General features: G+C 41.8%; 1 protein-coding gene across 1 annotated transcript; it reads right to left on the bottom strand.

Annotated features, from left to right (window-relative positions):
* Positions 1-687: 687 nt before the first annotated feature.
* On the bottom strand, positions 688-18,440 carry si:dkey-98f17.5 (uncharacterized protein LOC569123 homolog). The gene is given in 13 exon segments (XM_029677497.2): positions 688-2,759; positions 2,908-2,933; positions 2,936-2,994; positions 3,140-3,252; positions 3,464-3,635; positions 3,877-4,022; positions 5,026-5,124; positions 7,495-7,655; positions 8,127-8,267; positions 13,669-13,723; positions 16,030-16,123; positions 16,685-16,796; positions 18,113-18,440. Coding segments are annotated over 13 exon segments (1,374 nt in total). The 5' UTR covers positions 18,255-18,440; the 3' UTR covers positions 688-2,705.
* Positions 18,441-20,509: the final 2,069 nt, after the last annotated feature.

Raw genomic sequence — 20,509 nt, 5'->3', positions numbered from 1 at the left:
AAACATTTTTACTGCTCTAATTACATTGCTAACCAGTTTATAATAGCAATAAGGCACCTCGGGAGTTTGTGGTATATGGACAATACGCCACGGCTAAGGGCTGTGCCTAAGAACATCCCTTAGTCGTGGTATATTGGCCAAATACCACACCCCCTCGTGCCTTATCACTTAATTAAGCATCCCAAATAATGCCATCGATATACATTTTTGAAAAATAGGTAACTTGAAGGCAAAAAGGGAAGCATGATGCGAACCTGGTTACAGGCTACTAAAGACAATTTACCACTGCACCACAGAGTTTTGATTAAAACCGTGGATATTTTTATTTATTTTTAAAATCACACTGCCATATTGCTGACCAGATGTCACTAATATGCATTGTGGACAGAGCCTCAGTTTCCCGTCACTCTTTTAGGAAAAAACTATGCCTTACGAAATACTTGTATTGTTCTAAATTTGCTTAGGATCTCACTTGAAGGCCACAAGACTGAAAATGGATAGTTATGGGTAGTAACTACACTTCACCCAAAAGGCAAGGCACACTGGGAAATATGCAAATAAGGCTTTACACAAAGCAATGTGTGAACCTATACAGACACTGGACCAGTTTTAAATGCAACGTTCTAGTTCTCAAACTGATCCCTGGTTTGTGATCGTGGTAGAAAATACACAGAACAATACACAGGATTAATCAGAAAACATTTAATTACCTTATATTACATTGTTGTTACAGAGTATAGCTTAATGTATAAGAGACCTCCTACTTTGAGGAAATGCAACACGTAAACTAGGCTTATCAGACGGTTGAAGAAAGACATTCTAGAAGTTATACAAGCAAAAAACAGGACACATTTACATAATTTAAGTATATTATATTGAAAAATAAATAACATCGGAAACACCAGTACACAAGAAACCTAATACATGTAGAAACAGCACCATTTCACAAGCACTTCAGTTGTGATTATTCCCTAAAGCTACATCGAAGACACCCAAACTTTGTGTTTACAGTTTGAAACATTATTGAAAACAGTGGAGGTATTCTGCATTGTACAAGTATAAACAGGCACCTTATGAGGCCAATAAATATATATATATTCTATATACTGTATTCATTGAAGGCATTAAATGGTAAGTTATTTTACGTTTCACTGATCCAAAGACTAGCAGTAAGACAAACGGCATACTAATCCATATAATCGAGTATTATAACCAAGTACTACCAAACAACGAGACATTCAGAAGGTGAAATACACATCAGTGCTTAGTCAGGGCTTCACTTCACAAGCAGGATTATAAACTGGGTGGGCCGAGCCCTGAATGCTGATTGGCTGACAGCCGTGGTATATCAGTCTGTATACCACGGGTATGACAAAACATTTATTCGTGCTGCTCTAATTACATTCGTAACCAGTTTATAATAGCAATAAGGCACCTGGGGGGGTTTGTGATATAGGGCCAATATACCACAGCTAAGGGCTGTGTCCAGGCACTCCAAGTTGCGTCGTGCTTAAGAACAGCCCTTAGCCCTGGTATATTGGCAATGTGTCACACCTCAGGCCTTATTGCTTAAAAATACTTCTCACACCTTTCACTACTACTATACTGTGCTGTGTGAACCATTCTACATTCTGTATTGGGAATCTTTCTCATGAAAGGAAATAGGAGGCAGGAGAATGCACTGACCGAACTGACTGCTCTATTTAATTTGCTAACCATGTGGAAGCAGTCTTGGTAAAAAAAAGTCTGGCCTTTTAAAATAGAGTTGGTGTGTCTCCATATATTGCCATAAAATAGCATTCCCTGCCACACACACAGTGTTCTCACGTCATGATCATCTCTACCTTTGCATTCCCATAGAAAAAAATAAAATAATCGCTGTCGGGACACTCGTTAATGTTAATCAGCATTATGGAGATTTTTGATTTCTTGTCCAGAATACAGACACTTCTATTGATACTGTAATTTGTAATACAACATTTTCATTACAAAATGTCAAAGGATCCCTCAAGCACGTTCAAACGTTAGAATCTAAGATGTTTCAAAAAGACATCAAGAAACACCTTGCCAGCAAATTGTTTGCTTTTTAGCTTAGAGAGTCATTTAAGAAAGGTAGCCTATAAACAAGTAAACAGTCCCATACATGCTTTCAGATGTAAATACATACACATCCTGAAAAGGTCACGAGAAATTTCAGATTGAGATACTTCTTAAATCACAGTTTTCCAAATAGAAAAGGCACTTTATATTTCTCTCACAGTTATATACTGTATCTCACAAATTGAGTTATACACTGAACAGAAATATGAAAGCAAAATGCAACAATTTCAAAGATTTGACTCAGTTACAGTTGGTATAAGTCAATAGAAATAAAGAAATAAATTAGGCCATAATCGACAGATTTCACAGGACTGGGCAGGGGCGTGGGCAGGGGCGTGGGCCTGGGAGGGCCTGGGAGGGCATAGGCCCACACACTGTGGAGCCAGGCCCAGCCAATCAGAACGAGTTTTATTACAGAAAGAAATACTTCTCCCTCCGCCCAGTGGCATATAAATGTACCAGAAAGCTTCCCAAATTGTGCAATCCTAGGCATGTGAGCCCTTGATCGGTGTGATTAGGAAAAGACTTACGAAGACGTCCTACAAAACAATTCATTGACGAGAAAGTCCGGCATGTAGATTTCCGATGGATCCGCCCGCCCCTTATCAGAAGTCATATTCAGCAGCACACTGCGCGAGATACTCCTCGTATAGTTTTCCCTGTTGAAATAAGTTGAGAATGGAATACAGATGATATGTACCCAGTAGCACATTTCATGCCTCAGAAATATATCTAAATCGACACACTTGATATACACAACTCCTTCGACCGAATTGCCGAATGAGAACTATTGCAATGAAATCGCACCTTCTTGGCTTTGACAACATCCTGACGTAATCGCTGTACTCTGTGAGGCTTCTCTTCTCCTTCTTCGTAAGAGTCCTATTCCCTTGGCTGAGGACACAATCACATGACAACGGCTGTCAATCAAAGTAGGAAATGTTTTCCATGAGGGGGGGGGGGGGGGGGACTGGAGTAAGCAATGGATTAGTGTGTGTTTTTTGTGCGTGAGAAAAGGAGAAACAGTGATTCTGCTTACCGGGCAAAATACTTGGCAAGACAAAAGAAAAAGTAGCAGAGTACACCAAATATGATCACAAACAATATCTGGAAATCCTCTGGTATCCAGGTCCACAGAAAGACAACTACACCCTGTTGAGACGAGCATAACAACAGCAGTATTTAGAACAGTATTTTGAGGCAAACGGGATATTATTCTTATTCTGAGTCTTGGTTGGTCATGCTCATTAGAGCTGCGTTGTAATGCATCTACAGGAGTGCCTAGGGAAGAGGGGCTAGGGGGCGATTTGAAATTCAGGGTCTGAATGTTCGAGTCAGGGGTTAGGAGTCAGAGGTTACCTACCATGGAGAGCCCAAGGGCTTTGGCCAGCCCATCTCCCAGCAGCTCCTGCAGCTCCTCTGGAGTCAGGGTGTTGACGACGAAGCTGAGGAGGAAAAGGCACGGCAGTAGGATGCCCAGTGCCCCACACAGGAAGGAGTGCAGACGGACACTGCTGTTGAAACTCACGTCCGCCCTGCAGGAACACAGACAGAGGCCCAGGGGTTAATGGAGCTTTGAGAGGAATAGCCTGGTCCCCTATTTTAGGGGTTCAGTGCCTTGCTCAAGGTTATAAGGGTAGAATGACACCAGCAGCTCTCCAGTGGCCAGTTCAAGCCCTACTTTTCCGTCACCTGGCCCGGGACTTGAACGAGCAACTTTTCGGTTACTGGTCCACCTCTCAAACCACTAGGATACCTACTGTTTCCTTCTCTTACCTGTCCTGGGACAATTTGCTGTCGATTGTGGAGGAGATGAGGTCACAGTCCTTCTCCAGCTGGTCCAGTGTCTTCTGGACGGCCTGGTTGATGGTCTTCTCTATCGTCTGACACACTCCGTCGATCTGGTTCACACACCGGCTCGGCTGGACAACAGGACAGAGGAATAAGCAGCCAACCTCTTGGTCACACAACATCCTCCTCCATAAAGTACACAATGCATTTTGATCACTTCTGATGTTGATTTACTGTATGTGTTTTGGAGTTTTGAGAAGGAAAGACTGGAAAGTTTGGCCTCCCTCTCTCAGCAGTAATTCATTGGTGCAGGACGAATGCAAAAATCCACCGACCATCCATCGCACAGCCTGACGACCATTGGTTACCAGATGAGGGAGCGATTACTCAGGTCTGAAGCTGCTAAAGGTGGCTGATCAGGCCTGGTGGTTTATAACCCCTAGTCCCACTGAGACGGAATGTAACTCTCCCAGCTGTCATAACACAAGTGATTCATCCTGTTCTCAGCGATCCACAGTCATCAGATCTCCTGATCAGGAGGATTTACCTTCCACAGCAAGAGTGCCTTAAATCCAGACCTAACCAAACTACGTTCAACAGCTGAAGATCGATTACAGGGAGTAGGCTACACTTGACGGAAATGCTCTGAAACAACTCCATAGCCTCCCTCCAGAGGACAGTGTCATGGGTTTAATATTTGAATAAAACTTTTTTATTTATTCTCATCCCATCCACATGGTTTCAAAATATAATTATTTTGCACATAAAAGCCTCATATATATCCTACTTGCCCTATTAATTATCAGTTCAGTAGAAATGTATAAAAAAAATACCTGGTAAAGTAGGAGCTGAAAAGGAACTCTTCAGCTTTACCACTACTTGATTGACTTTGTCAAATTAACTGTGAGGCAAGCTAAACGGGGCAGAGGGCGGTAGGGCCTAAATATCCTGTGAAAAAACACCAAGACATTTTGTTCTCATTGTACATACACATTGAAATATCAGGAAATGCTTTGAGAATACTTTTCAACCTACATTTGTGACTTTGTGCAGAGTTTTTATATTGAACGAGGTCTCTATATCGAACGAGGTCTCTGAGACAGACTTGTCTAGCCTAGGTCCGTGGTGTCTTACCTTCTGGGGGTTAGGGATGTATATGGTGGGCATCTCAAAGCCACACTTGTTCAGCCCCGGTCGGCGACACAGTTCCTGAACTATCTGCATCATGACACGCTGTTCATGGGAAAACAACAAATGAAAACTCAAATCAAATCACATTTATTTATATAGCCCTTCTTTCACCAGCTGATATCTCACAGTGCTGTACAGAAACCTAGACAGCAAGCAATGCAGGTGTAGAAGCACGGTGGCTAGGAAAAACTCCCTAGAAAGGCCAAAACCTAGGAAGAAACATAGAGAGGAACCAGGCTATGAGGGGCGGCCTGTCCTCTTCTGGCTGTGCCGGGTGGAGATTATAACAGAACATGGCCAAGATGTCCAAATGTTCATAAATGACCAGCATGGTCAAATAATAATAATCACCGTAGTTGTCGAGGGTGCAACAGGTCAGCACCTCAGGGGTAAATGTCAGTTGGCTTTTCATAGCCGATCATTAGGAGTATCTCTACCGCTCCTGCTGTCTCTAGAGAGTTGAAAACAGCAGGTCTGGGACAGGTAGCACGTCCGGTGAACAGGTCAGGGTTCCATAGCCGCAGGCAGAACAGTTGAAACTGGAGCAGCAGCACGGCCAAAACAAAAGGTATTCTAGATCCCCCCTCATCAATCTACACACCCCATGATGACAAGGCAAAAACTGAAATATCAGACTTCCTTTACTCAGCACTTTGTTGAAGCACTTTTGGCAGCGATTACAGTCTCGAGTCTTCTTGGGTATGACGCTACAAGCTTGGCACACCTGTATTTGGGGAGTTTGTCCCATTCTTCTCAGCAAATCTTGTCAAGCTCTGTCAGGTTGGATGGGGAGTGTTGCTGCACAGCTATTTTCAGGTCTCTCCAGAAAATGTTCGATCCGGTTCAAGTTCGCACAGCCTGGGCCGCTCAAAAACATTCAGAGACTTGTCCTGAAGCCACTCCTGCGTTGTCTTGGCTGTGTGCTTAGGGTCGTTGTCCTGTTGGAAGGTGAACCTTCACCCCCAGTCTGAGGTCCTGAGTGCTCTGGAGCAGGTTTTCATTAAGGATCTCTCTTTCCCTCGATCCTGACTAGTCTCCCAGTCCCTCCCGCTGAAAAACATCTCCACAGCATGAAGCTGTGACCACCATGCTTCACCGTAGGGATGGTGCCAGATTTCCTCCAGACGTGACACTTGGCATTCAAAGAGTTCAATATTGGTTTCATCGGACCAGAAAATCTTGTTTCTCAGAGTCCTTCAGGTGCCTTTTAGCAAACTCCAAACGGGCTGTCATGTGTCTTTTATTGAGGAGTGGCTTCCGTCTTGCCACTCTACCATGAAGGCCCAATTGGTGGAGTGTTGCAGAGATGGTTGTCCTTCTGGAAGGTTCTCCAAAGAGGAACTCTGGAGCTTTGTCAGAGTGACCATCATGCTCTTGGTCACCTCCCGACTAAGGCCCTTCTCCCCCAATTGCTCAGTTTGGCCGGGCAGCCAGCTCTAGAAAGAGTTTTGGTAGTTCAAAACGTTCTCCATTTAAGAATGATGGAGGCCACTGTATTCTTGGGGACCTTCAATGCTGCAGAAATGTTTTGGTACCCTTCCCCAGATCTGTGCCTCGACACAATCTTGTCTCGGAGCTCTACGTTCCTTGGACATCATGGCTTGGTTTTTGCTCTGACATGCACTGTCAAATGTGGGACCTTATATAGTCAGGTTTGTGCCTTTCCAAATCCAATTGAATTTACCACAGGTGGACTCCAATCAAGTTGTAGAAACATCTCAAGAATGATCAATGGAAACCGGATGCACCTGAGCTCAAATGTCGAGTCTCATAGCAAACGGTCAGAATACTTATGTATCTTTTTTATTTTTAATAAATGTGCAAACATTTCTAAAATCCTCATTGTGGGGTATTGTGTGTCGATTGATGAGGATTTAAAAAAAAATGTAATCCATTTTAGAATAAGGCTGTTACGTAACAAAATGTGGAAAGGGGGGAGGGGTCTGAATACTTTTTGAATGCACTGTATCAGATTGTATGCTACGGGTATGACAAAACCTTTATTTTTACTGCTTTAATTACGTTGGTAACCAGTTTATAATAGCAATAAGGCACCTCAGGGATTTGTGAATATGGCCAATATATCATGGCTAAGGACTGTGGCATAGGCAGAGTGCCTGGACACAGCCCTTAGCCGTTGTATATTGGCCATATACCATACCTCCTCGGGCCTTATTGCTTAATTATGATGTGATTAAAATAGTAGATGTAATTAAAATTGCCAAGTTAAATTGAAATTGTTATACCACACAGCAACTGCCATAACGTGCTTCAAAATCTAATCCATTCTGAACCAACAAGCATAAACCAACACACATTGTTCTCCACAGACATCGATCCAGTCACTGCATGGACAGCAGAGGGATCTAGATGGAGGTTAAATGGAAAGTACATCGTCAAAGAGTAACTGACCTGTCTGTCCGTCTCCCTCCCGGCTTCATCTGCCTTGCTGAGGTAGAAGCGCAGCTTGTCCGCAACCTTATCGCTCAGCTTCTCCACAATGTTGAGCGTGCGCTTGCACAGCGCCTGGCCCATAGGGTCGAAGAACACAAAGACCAGGTCCGCCTGCTCCCCTGGAAAGAGGGACCCCCAAGTAGAATGCGTTTATAAAAAGATACAATCAAATCCGCCCCAAAGAATATTTGTCACATGCCCCCGAATACAACTGGTGTGTAGACTTTACTGTGAAATGCTTGCTTACGAGCCATTCCCAACATTGCAGAGTTTAGAAATAGCGACACAAGAGGAATAAAATACACAAAAATGTAGCTATATACAGGGAGTAGCAGTACCAGATCAATGTGCAGGGGTAGGAGATATGAGGTCGATATGTACATGAAGGCAGGGTACAGTGACTAGGCATCAGAGTGATTACAAAAGATCCTCTTTGTGCTATCCCATCCTCCCCCACGCACCAACATACCAGAATGATTACATAAGGTGATGCAGTCCTGCCTATGTGACGGGATCAGGGTGTGTGCGTGGGTGAGAATGTGTGCGTTGGCTGCATATCAAGCCACACCAGCGAAGGGAATGAGTCATACCAAACGAGGTGATCGCGCGGTTGACATCAAAGGGATAGACCATGTCCCCATCCACCAGGCCCGGTGTGTCCACGAACGTCACCAGACTAAACTTCTTCTGCTTGGAGGTGGAGATCTCAGCCGACAGATAGTCCGTAACACCTACAACACACGACGACAAAGTCAGCCGGACCCAATTTGCTCCCGGTCCCTCCCCCTTGGCCCGAACCCTTTAACTTGATCAGATCTGTAAGGTCTGGATAGGTGTAAGCAGTGTAATGGTGGAGCTTCCACCATATTGCTTCTGCCTTCCATATCTGCAAACATTGAACGGGCCAAGAGGAAGAGGTAAGGAGTGAATTGGGACTGTCTGTGTGCATACAGTGCCTTCAGAAAGTATTCCTACCGTATTCATACCCTTTGACATATTCCACATTTTGTTGGGTTACAGCCTGAATTCAAAATTGATTAAATATATATTTTTCCCTCAGCCATCTACACACAATACCCCATAATGACAAACTGAAAACATTATTTTTTTTATTTTTATGTTTGCAAATTAAAGACATAAATATCTCATTTACATAATTATTCACTGTGTCAATACTTTGTGGAAGCATCTTTGGCAGCGATTACAGCTGTGAGTCCTTCTGGGTAAGTCTCTAAGAGCTTTCCACACCTGGATTGTGCAACATTTGTCCATTATTCTTTTAAAAATTCTTCAAGCTCTGACAAAATGGTTGTTGATCATTGCTGGACAACCATTTTCAGGTCTTGCCATAGATTTTCCAAGTAGATTTAAGTCAAAAATGTAACTCGGCCACAGGAACATTCACCGTCTTCTTGGAAAGCAACTCCAGTGTAGATTTGGCCTTATGTTTCAGGTTATTTTCCTGCTGAGAGGTGAATTCATCTCCTAGTGTCTGGTGGAAAGCAGACAACCAGGTTTTCCTCTAATATTTTGCCTGTGTTTAGCTCCTTTCCGTTTCTTTTTAATCCTGAAAAACTCCCCAGTCCTTAATGATTACAAGCATACCCATAATATGATGCAGCCACCACTTTGCTTGAAAATATGGAGAGTGGTACTCAGTAATGGGTTATATTGGATTTGCCCCAAGCATAACACTTCGTATTCTAGACTAAAAGTGAATTGCTTTACAGTATTACTTTAGTGCATGTTCTAGAATCTTTTTAAAAATTCTGCACAGGCTTCTTTCTTTTCACTCAGTCAATTAGGTTAATATTGTGGCATAACTACAATGCTGTTGATCCATTCTCAGTTTTCTATCACAGCCATTAAACTCTAACTGTTTTAATGTCACCGTTGGTATGGTGAAATGCCCTGAACGGTTTCCTTCCTCTCCGGCAACTGAGTTAGGAAGGACACCTGTATCTTTATAGTGACTGGGTGTATTGAGACACTAATTTTAATTATTAACTTCACCATGCTCAAATGGATATCCAATGTCTGCTTTTCATTTTTTACCCATCTACCAATGGGTGCCCTTCTTTGCGAGGCATTGGAAAACCTCTCTCGTCTTTGCGGTTGAATCTGTGTTTGAAATTCACTGCTCGACTAAGGGACCTTAAAGATCATTTGGGTACAGAGATGAGGTAGTCATTCAAAAATCATGTTAAACACTATTATTGCATGCAGAGTGAGTCCATGCAACTTATTATGTGACTTGTTAAGCACATTTTTACTCCTAACTTATTTAGGCTTGCCAATAACAAAGGACTTGAACACTTATTGACTCAAGACATTTCAGCTTTTAATTTGTAATTAAGTTGTTTAACAAAAATGTCAAACATGATTCCACTTTGACATGATGTGGTATTGTGTGTAGACCAGTGACATTATTTGTGTAGACCAGTGACAAAAAAAAATCTAAATTTAATTAATTTTCAATTCAGGATGTAACATAATAAAATGTGGAAAAGGTCAAAGGGTATGAAAAGTTTCTGAAGGCACTGTAAAGGAGGCTGGACTAAAGTATGGCCCTTCTGGAGAACTTGTGGGTGATAAATAAGAAGTGTAGTCCCGTTGAAGGCTGTCGGCACCAAAATCTGTTTTATTTGTTGCCCATAAACTTCAGTGCGGTCAATACTTGGAAAGCTGAGGACGATGCCCGCAGCGCTAGTCTGCAAGAATGCAAGGACTGTCTATTCTACATTTCTCTAAGATTTTGCATACGCCTGCAGAGACAATTAGGATGAACCATTTGTAAACAATTTCAATAACATTTTGATTGGATCCAGAGCAAGTAGTACAGTGCAGTAGGCTACTTCACTAAAAACCCTCTACTCAGACAAAAACAAAACACTGCCTCAGATCAACCCTCAATTTGACTCGTAAGGTCTGAATTATGCCTTTACCATCCCCTTCTGTAGAGAGGTCTGTAGTCATAGTTACCCACAACAGCTCTTCAACTGGCAGCTTTACAGAGGGGAGTGAGACATAAAGCTAGCCAGTGAAGAACGACTGTGAAGCAACGCACAGTGGGGGTTACATGACACACACACAAACACACCATGCACTGCAGCTATGACTGACCCTCCCCCTCCCCCAACCCCTTCCCTCTCAGAATCAGAACAGGATGACTGTTGAGAGACACATACGCACCTTCCTCCCCCACTTGGGATGACACTGGGGCTTTATCATTGCGAGAGGCAGGTGTTACCAGCCAGTACAAATCACAGCCTTGTGCTGCTCTTGCTGTTGGTGCACATTAGCATTCCCAACATTCTCCTATATCAACGCGGCTGCTCGCTCCCCTAATGCGTCAATCTCCCTAGCGGCTCGAGACGAGATGAGACGTCTCCATAGATTTCCACCCACACGGCCCCGTCTCCAATCACAACACAACCAAGACTCAAGGACAAGGTCCCTTTCACGGCACAACAGAGGGGCATGTCAAACACAGTTAATGAGGTCCAGCACCCATTACTGCGCTCCAGTTGGGTTCGGTTCTAAGACATTAAGGGTGCAGCGCAGACTCCTGTGCCTGTCCCTATAGGGGTTGACAGACAGAAGACAACTTGTGCTTTTACCATTGTCATTATGCAAGAAGAACATCTAAAAATAGCCAAATCAAATAGATTAGATACAGACATGCTGCCCCAGTATGAGATAGATTCCTTCATTGCAAGAGCCCCCTCGGCATATCCGGTGCACCAGGATAAGGTCAAAGGCTGCAAGACAACGTGACCCTGCGGGGCAACACAGGGCAGGGGGGTGTTTATATCAAGTGTCTCGAAGTAGAAGTGCCGATTTAGGATCAGTTTTGCCTTTTAGGTCACAATTAATACGATTGTAGGGACAGGGGGCGCTGATCTAGTTTTGATACATATGGCTCCAGAGCCGCCTGTGTTAAACCCAATCCAGGCAAACTCAAGCACTGTAGTATGATATACCCAACCAGAGTAGGACCAAACTGACGGCTGTCAAAACGGATAACTTGACATGCCATTTCGATGCTGTACATCAAATTTGAGATCTGAACATGCAACCTCTTGACAAGACTTTGATTAAAGACTGTTGTTCCAAGACTGTGGAAATGACACTAAACATATTACTTGATTAAACACCTGTTCCTCAAGAGCACACACTCTTGTTCTGACAAGAGTATCAAGCAAATAGAGAAATTAGACTTGAAAGACAGTGTAAACCAGCAAACAAATGGCAATAATCACACGGAGGACAGATTTCGATGAGTCATCCTCCACCGCTTAATAACATCTCAACATGTCGTTGGAGTAAGGCGTTGGTGTCGGTGGTGATGTGGACATAAATAGCTAGCTGTATCCAGAACAGATCCATGATGATTCTCCAGCGCCTCAGCGGGCGGCCTGTGGCTCCTCAGTCAGTGGCTGCTGCTGGTGCCTTGGCTAATCCATCTCTCACGGCTGTGACATTTCTCAGCTGCTCCTCCTCCTGTCCTTCTGACTCCACCGCACTGCCGTAGACGGGGCGTGTGACTCACAGCTCCATACAATGCAGTGTGCACTCTGCACCCGGTGAACCCCCCTCCCCTCTCTCTCTGTGTACACGTCTCGCTGTCAATGTGGAGACACACTGAATCCGCACTGCACAGGCCCTCCCCTGGGCTTAGACACCTTGGACACACCCACCGAGACCGTATCTACATTCATGTTGCCAGCTACCTTGTAGCCATCAAATTGGAGCTCCAACCTACTGCAGCTACTCAACAGGCACTTTTCCTAAGATGACAGCACGACTTTGTCTGATGGTCCTATGTAATCCCAGTCTCATCTCCACCTCCCCGAGATATAAATGACAGTGAGAAGCAACCACACAGAGTCTGCAGCACAGATGAAGTGTTAAACCACACTGATGTCCCAAATGGCACCCTATATAGTGCACTACTTCTGACCAGGGCCACTTAGGGCTCTGGCCAAAAGTCGTTCGCTATATAGGGAAAAGGGGCTCTCGTCAAAAGTAGCGTGCACTATTATAGACATCGGAGACGCAACCAGACTATGATGACTCAGAATTGAGCGTTAGTCATCAAGACACACCACCTATAAGCTCTAGCTCCTATCAGACAGACACACCTTGTGGAGGGAACCAAGCAGCAGTATGTTTGAACCAAGACTTCAGTAAGAAATCAATGCATTCCAAGTAGATTTGATGCGATGTTCTGATACCGTGGACAAAGTCACTTGGATCAGATTTACAACTTAAAAAAAAAAAAAGGTCCAATGCAGCCATTTTTATCTCAAATTCAAATCATTTCTGGGTAACAATTACTGTGATTGTTTTCAATTAAAAGTGTAAAATATTATTTTAAAATGACTTCTTAGCAAAAAATGGAATTTCTCAAGCAAAAATTGTGCTAGGACTATCTGGGAGTGCTCTGAGAGAGGGGCCTAATTGGAGGAGCCAAATGGGAGGGACGTGTCACCTGAAAACTATCTGTTGTTTGTTATCGGTCTATAAAAAAAATATTCAAACAGCTCTTATATTAAAAGTTCATTATCATAATTTTCACAATTTCATAGAATCATTCCATCCTCAGTGTGAAAATATATATAAAACACAGGAAATCATGTTTTTGACTGCACTGCCCTTTTAAGCCTTTACACCAGCGTAAAGTTTGCATTAATTCAATTAAAACAGTTTACCGTGAAATGTATGTTCTTCTGTATTTACTAACATGTGTGTGTTTTAGTCCTCCCTGAACAGAATAGATGAAAACTTAAGTAGCAAAATCTGCTCCAGACTAAACACTTTTCGGTGGTTCTGAGGTGCACCAAAATGTGCCTACCATAAGAATAATGGACAGAAGAACACAAACGTGCCATTAAGTTACAGGTGTGCAGACTCTCCTGCCGCTGTGAAAACGACAATGGGTTCAAAATAGGAAGACAGTATAAAAACAACAACTGTGAAATAGGCAGAATATAAAGCTGTGGAAGTTAGACGGCAATCAATTTTACGCCGCAATTACTCACGCAAGAGATAAACATAAAATTGTGCCACAAAACGGACTCGTAAACCAGGCACACTGGAAAGGATTTCCGACGACAGAAGAAACCCTACCTTTAAACTCCAGGAGTGGTCGGAAATGGGGGTAGAGATGGAGCGTGGCATTTCCCTGTGGAAGATTAAAAGCAGATAGTGAGAGAGGTGGTAGGAAGAGACAGAAAATGTCTAGCTACGTATAGACTTGTCGGGAGCCCAGCTGGTCAGAAAGATGTCTTCCTCCTGGAGTAGCCAGGCGAGGCGATATTCTTGGTCTCAATGCCAGGGGCTTTGCTGCAGCTCGCGCATGGCTTTAAGCCCTTCCTGTATATAAAGCAGATAATCCTTACAGTCCTTCACTATAATTACATTATTCATCTTCGTCTCCTTCACCAAGGTAGGGGAGGGAGAGAGAGAAAGAAAGAGAGAAGCTTGTTGCCTAGCCTGATGATACTGCAAATATGCCAATCGCTCTCTCTGCTCTCTCTCTGCTCTCTCTCTGCATGCAGCCCAGGCACTCTGGGGATGGAGCAGCATGCAGAGTGAGCCATCACCACTGTACTACCATTATGTTTACACAGGCATACATGCATCGCTTAAGCAAGCAAGAAAAGTGGCCTCATTGTAAAACTACACAGAGTTAAAATGATGTCAAAACTAGATTGAATGCGTGAAGCATTATCTGCGTGTTACATGGTACCTGCACGCTTGGTTTTTAAAACTAACCTAACTCACACGAGCGCAATTTCACTGCAGTGACATTATTCAAGTCATAAAATGAAAGTTTGTTCGATTTTTTTTCAGACCTCAAAAGTAGAGTAATATATCAAGATGCAACCACGTCCCAATGTAATATACAGAATATATCATATGTAATTCAGCAGAAGCTTTTATCCAAAGCGACTTACATTCATACGTGAATACAGTGCTCTCCATAATTATTGGGATAGTGAAGCATCATCCATATCGGGGGGAACGGTTTAGAAATTACAGCACTTTTAATACATAGTCAACCCCATTTTAGGGGACCAAAGATATTGGGACAAATTCACTTATGTGTATTAAAGTAGTCAAAAGTGTAGTATTTGGTCCCATATTCCTAGCACACAATGAATACATCAAGCTTGTTAACCTATAAGCTTGTTGGATGAATTTGCTGTTTGTTTTGGTTGTGTTTTAGATTATTTTGTGCCCAATAGAAATGAATTGATAAAAATACACCTTATGGAACAGCGGGGACTGTGAAGAGACACACACAAAGTACAGAAACATTGCATACGCACACAAGCGCTAGCACACGCATTGTAGTAGGGTGGTATAATACATTTTGTATTGTAGATATGTAGTGGTGTAATAATGTTATATGATGTGCTGTTTTATATTTTGTTTTATATGTAATGTAAGTGCCTTAATGTGTTTGGACCCCAGGAAGAGTAGCTGCTGCCTTGGCAACAGCTAATGGGGATCCCTAATTAATACAAATACAAAAGTCAATAAATACAAAAGGTAAATAATGTAGTGTAATGTTCAAGTCACCTTTATTGTAAATAAGAATATAAGTCCTGAATTAATTGTGAATAACGATAATGAGAAAGTTAAGACACACAAATATCATACCCCCAAAAACTTTGACATGTCATTATTCACGATTAATTCAGGACTATCCGTAATCATGGTAGCATCCACATTGATGTAGAAGTGTTAAGAAACATATTCTATTCTTATTTACAATAAAAAAGGGAATCCAAAACACAATACATTATTTACCATTCATTTCTATTGGGCTCAAAATAGTCTGAAACACAACCAAAACAAACAACCAATGCATTCAACAAGTGTGTAGAGTTACAAGCTTGGTGTAATCATTACATGCTAGGAATGAGACCAAATACTAAACTTTTGACTACTTTAATATATACTGTATAGGTTCATTTGTACTAATACTTTTGGTCCCCTAAAACAGGGGGACTATGTACAAAAAGTGCTGTAATGTAATTTATAAAACGGTTCACCCGGTATGGATGAAAATACTCTCAAATTAAAGCTGACAGTCTTTAACCTCATAGTCATTATATCATTTATACTTGAAAGTGCTGCAGCACAGAGTCAAAACAACAACAAGTGTGTCACTGTCTCAACGTGTAGATCCAGCTATATGCCTAAATCCCAAATGAGTGTAAAACGCTGTAAAGATGTCCAGAATATGTGCCAGCGGTGACCAACAACAGGCTCCAGTGATCATAGTTATGGCTGCAATGAATGAGATTCATGGCGCCAGCGACAGTAAACCATTGGTAAGCAATTATTAGCATACCACAAGGCTTACTGTTATGGTATTCAATCGCCACTGGCTGAATACAAAGCAAGTTCTTTTACAACAAGGTTAAAAGAGCTTTGAGAGACATTCACGGCAGCGGTGGCGTGCTGCTACGAACTTACCGTCAGCGATTCTCTTTTCCGACCACTTGTTATAAACGTAAATCCCTGCGTTTCTATGGCAACGCCTGTTTTCTGTATATGTTCTTCCACATACCTGAAATGGCAGCAAGTGAAATTGAGTCAAAAATTGTGTGAAATGCACTGCACATTGACAAATTCCATCACTAGGGATTTAAAAATATATATATATATTTAAATCACAGAATCAAACTTGACAGTTATTATTAATTTCAAATGTATGTGTGACTATGAGATTCATGATATCCTTTAGGATACAGTGTGATAATGAAAACGTTACACAAAGCAAATGCAAAACAAAAACATAATCTTTACATGTCATTTTCATTAAACAGACTCATACATCTACATTCTTAGATATTTCACATCATCACTAAATTGCTAGATTCCTTTCTTTCCATTATGAAAGGGTCTCGGGTAAATAAATCACAGGATTGTTAGACCACAACGTCTAGGCTAATGCTGTATCTTGAGGCACCTCCAATCCATGTCCCTGTGTGGACATTCGTCAGCCACATTTTAACAAACATATTTGCCTCTTCCTTTCTCTTGCCCTCTTTCCTACACCCGACTCGGCTCTTGATTTGTGGCCTAGCCTATGCCGATCCTTAGCAGTGATACTAGGGAGCTATATTACCAATTAATAAATGAGCTTTTTCCAGCAGAGTGGTTCCCCATTATCATCACAATGATCTTCTTCCGTGGAGGAAGGAGCCGGAGACCCAGTCGGCTTGCTATCTTCACCAGCCCTGAACACACACAAACATACACAGGTCAGACGGCTTTCCTTTCTTTTGAACACTAACGTTTCAGTATGGGTCAGGCAAGCCGTGCTATCAAATCTAATCAAATTTGATTTGCCACATGCTTCTCTGACAACAGGTGTAGACTAACAGTGAAATGCTTACTTATTATGGGTCCTTTTCCAACAATGTTTTTCTAAGACCCCTTTTTCCATCTTTATCCAGATATCACAACATTTACTTATGCCACATTTTAAAGATTTTTAAATTTTTTTAATGGTTGAAAAATGTATCTATGCCTTCATTTCCCAAAATTGAACATATGATGTTATCTAGCTCAGGGAATAGGCCATTAACATAGAGTAGGCCCTAGGCCCTGAGAGCATGATCTGGCCAACAAACTGCAGTGGTGTAAAGTATTTAAGTAAAAATACTTCAAAGTACTACTTACATTGTTTTTAAGGGTATCTGTACTTTACTATTTATATTTTTGCCAACTATTACTTCACTATATTCCTAAAGAAAATCATGTACTTTTAACTCGATACATTTTCCCTGACAACCAACAGTACTCGTTACATTTTGACAGGAAAATAGTCAAATTAACAAATTTAACGGTCATCCCTACTGCCTTTAATCTGGCGGATTCAATAAACACAAACGCTTAATTTGTAAATTATGTCTGCGTGTTGGATTGTGCCCCTGGCTATTTGCCAATAAATAAATAAAAAGAAAATGATGCCGTCTGGTTTGCTTAATATAAGGAAATTGAAATTGTTTAGACTTTTACTTTTGATACTTAAGTACATTTTAGCAATTCCATTTACGTTTGACACTTAAGTATATTTAAAACCAAATACTTAGACTTTACTCAAGTAGTGTTTTACTGGGTGACTTTCACTTTTACTCGAGTCATTTTCTATTGAGGTATCTTTACTTTTACTCAAGTATGACAAATGAGTACGTTTTCCACCACTTGACAAACTGTAGGCTATATTTCTTATTTAAAATATGACAAGACTAATATTGTATTTTTTTTTAATGCCAAATACACACCCAAACACTTGGTTAAAGACCTGGTTAAAACAACAATACAAAGAAGTTTGCCACTGTTAAAGACCCTGTTTGTTTGGGGTGTTTGACATATTAGTGAATAGTGACAGACAACGCTTGATGATCAGAGTAGAATATTCGAGCACGTGTAAACACAGGCATTAACTTTTAAATGAATTGCTACTTTGTTGAACAGCAGGCATGGCGAATATGCACGGCTGTTATATTGATCATATAGGCTATGTGTGTAGAAATAGCTTGCTATTTACCGTTTTCGCTGTCGATATATAAATTGTGGCATTCTCTCAAGATTCGTTCACTGGGTGTGGTGATCGCGGATTCCAGAGGGTTTGCCACAGAACGGGGCTTTCTACCGCCCGACATGACAGTTGTAGAACTACCTTCCACCATCTTTAAAATGACAGGGGGAACGTTTACGGTGATGCACAGTGTCTATGATTTGCTCACAGATAGAGCCATTTGCTTTATTAGATTAGATTGAATACAGTTGTCAAATTGACGTCTAAAGTAGATTTGTTTTGTGCGGATTTTAGCTAACTCAACAGTTTTCCAAACCATAATTGAATTATCCTAACCTGCTACGTTAATTATCCTAACCTGCTGCATAAATTCGAACCGACTACGTAAAAAATATATTCTGTGCGAATCTGACATAAACCGTATCCCATCTAGGCTTGACAGCGCCGCCCTGAGACTAAAATGTGGAAGTACAGCTCAAAAGAACAAGGAGGCCTATGTCAGTAGCACTGTTTACAGTAGTATTAATTTAGTAGACTATACATCACATAATATAAGTAAATAGAAGGGTCTCTTTTGTCTACAAATTGGGTAAGAATTTAGGCATTTTGACATTCCAAGTCCAATATGTTTGTGTAAACTTGTAAGGTTAGGCTACTATACAGTGGGGCAAAAAAGTATTTAGTCAGCCACCAATTGTGCCAGTTATCCCACTTAAAAAGACGAGAGAGGCCTGTAATTTTCATGATAGGTACACTTCAACTATGACAGACAAAATGAGAAAGAAGATCCAGAAAATCACATTGTAGGATTTTTAATGAATTTATTTGCAAATTATGGTGGAAAATAAGTATTTGGTCAATAACAAAGTTTATCTCAATACTTTGTTATATACCCTTTGTTGGCAATGACAGAGATCAAACGTTTTCTGTAAGTCTTCACAAGGTTTTCACACACTGTTGCTGGTATTTTGGCCTATTCCTCCATGCAGATCTCCTCTAGAGCAGTGATGTTTTGGGGCTGTTGCTGGGCAACACGGACTTTCAACTCCCTCCAAAGATTTTCTATGGGGTTGAGATCTGGAGACTGGCTAAATGCTTCTTACGAAGCCACTCCTTCGTTGCCCGGGAGGTGTGTTTGGGATCATTGTCATGCTGAAAGACCCAGCCACGTTTCATCTTCAATGCCCTTGCTGATGGAAGGAGGTTTCCACTCAAAATCTCACGATACATGGCCCCATTCATTCTTTCCTTTACACGGATCAGTCGTCCTGGTCCCTTTGCAGAAAAACACCCCCAAAGCATGATGTGTCCACCCCATGCTTCACAGTAGGTATGGTGTTCTTTGGGTGCAACTCAGCATTCTTTGTCCTCCAAACACGACGAGTTGAGTTTTTACCAAAAAGTTATATTTTGGTTTCATCTGACCATATGACATTCTCCCAATCTTCTTCTGGATCATCCAAATGCTCTCTAGCAAACTTCAGATGGGCCTGGACATGTACTGGCTTAAGCAGGGGGACACGTCTGGCACTGCAGGATTTGAGTCCCTGGCGGCGTAGTGTGTTACTGATGGTAGGCTTTTTACTTTGGTCCCAGCTCTCTGCAGGTCATTCACTAGGTCCCCCCGTGTGGTTCTGGGATTTTTGCTCACCGTTCTTGTGATCATTTTGACCCCACGGGGTGAGATCTTGCATGGAGCCACAGATCGAGGGAGATTATCAGTGGTCTTGTATGTCTTTCATTTCCTAATAATTGCTCCCACAGTTGATTTCTTCAAACCAAGCTGCTTACCTATTGCAGATTCAGTCTTCCCAGCCTGGTGAAGATCTACAATTTTGTTTCTGGTGTCCTTTGACAGCTCTTTGATCTTGGCCATAGTGGAGTTTGGAGTGTGACTGTTTGAGGTTGTGGACAGGTGTCTTTTATACTGATAACAAGTTCAAACAGGTGCCATTAATACAGGTAACGAGTGGAGGACAAAGGAGCCTCTTAAAGAAGAAGTTACAGGTCTGTGAGAGCCAGAAATCTTGCTTGTTTGTAGGTGACCAAATACTTATTTTCCACCAGAATTTGCAAATAAATTCATAAAAAATCCTACAATGTCATATTCTGGATTTCTTTTCTCATTTTGTCTGTCATAGTTGAAGTGTACCTATGATGAAAATTGCAGGCCCCTCTCATCATTTTAAGTGGGAGAACTTGCACAATTGGTGGCTGACTAAATAATTTTTTGCCCCACTGTATACTGTAGGTCTAGTGAAAGGTCTGTAGTCCCTAGGGCTAGCTAGGCTCTATAGGCTATAATCAATAAACTGAAGAAAGACGTTTCAGGTTTTTTCCATTGTGAAAATTAATGTAGAAATGGAAATCATTGAAATTATAGCAAAGGCATGTAGCCTATCCGGA

This window comes from Oncorhynchus nerka, linkage group LG13, assembly GCF_034236695.1.
Source record: "Oncorhynchus nerka isolate Pitt River linkage group LG13, Oner_Uvic_2.0, whole genome shotgun sequence".
In the NCBI taxonomy this organism is placed as follows: Eukaryota; Metazoa; Chordata; class Actinopteri; order Salmoniformes; family Salmonidae; genus Oncorhynchus; species Oncorhynchus nerka.
Note: the sequence above shows the minus strand (reverse complement) of the source record. Positions and strands in the feature narration are given on the sequence as shown.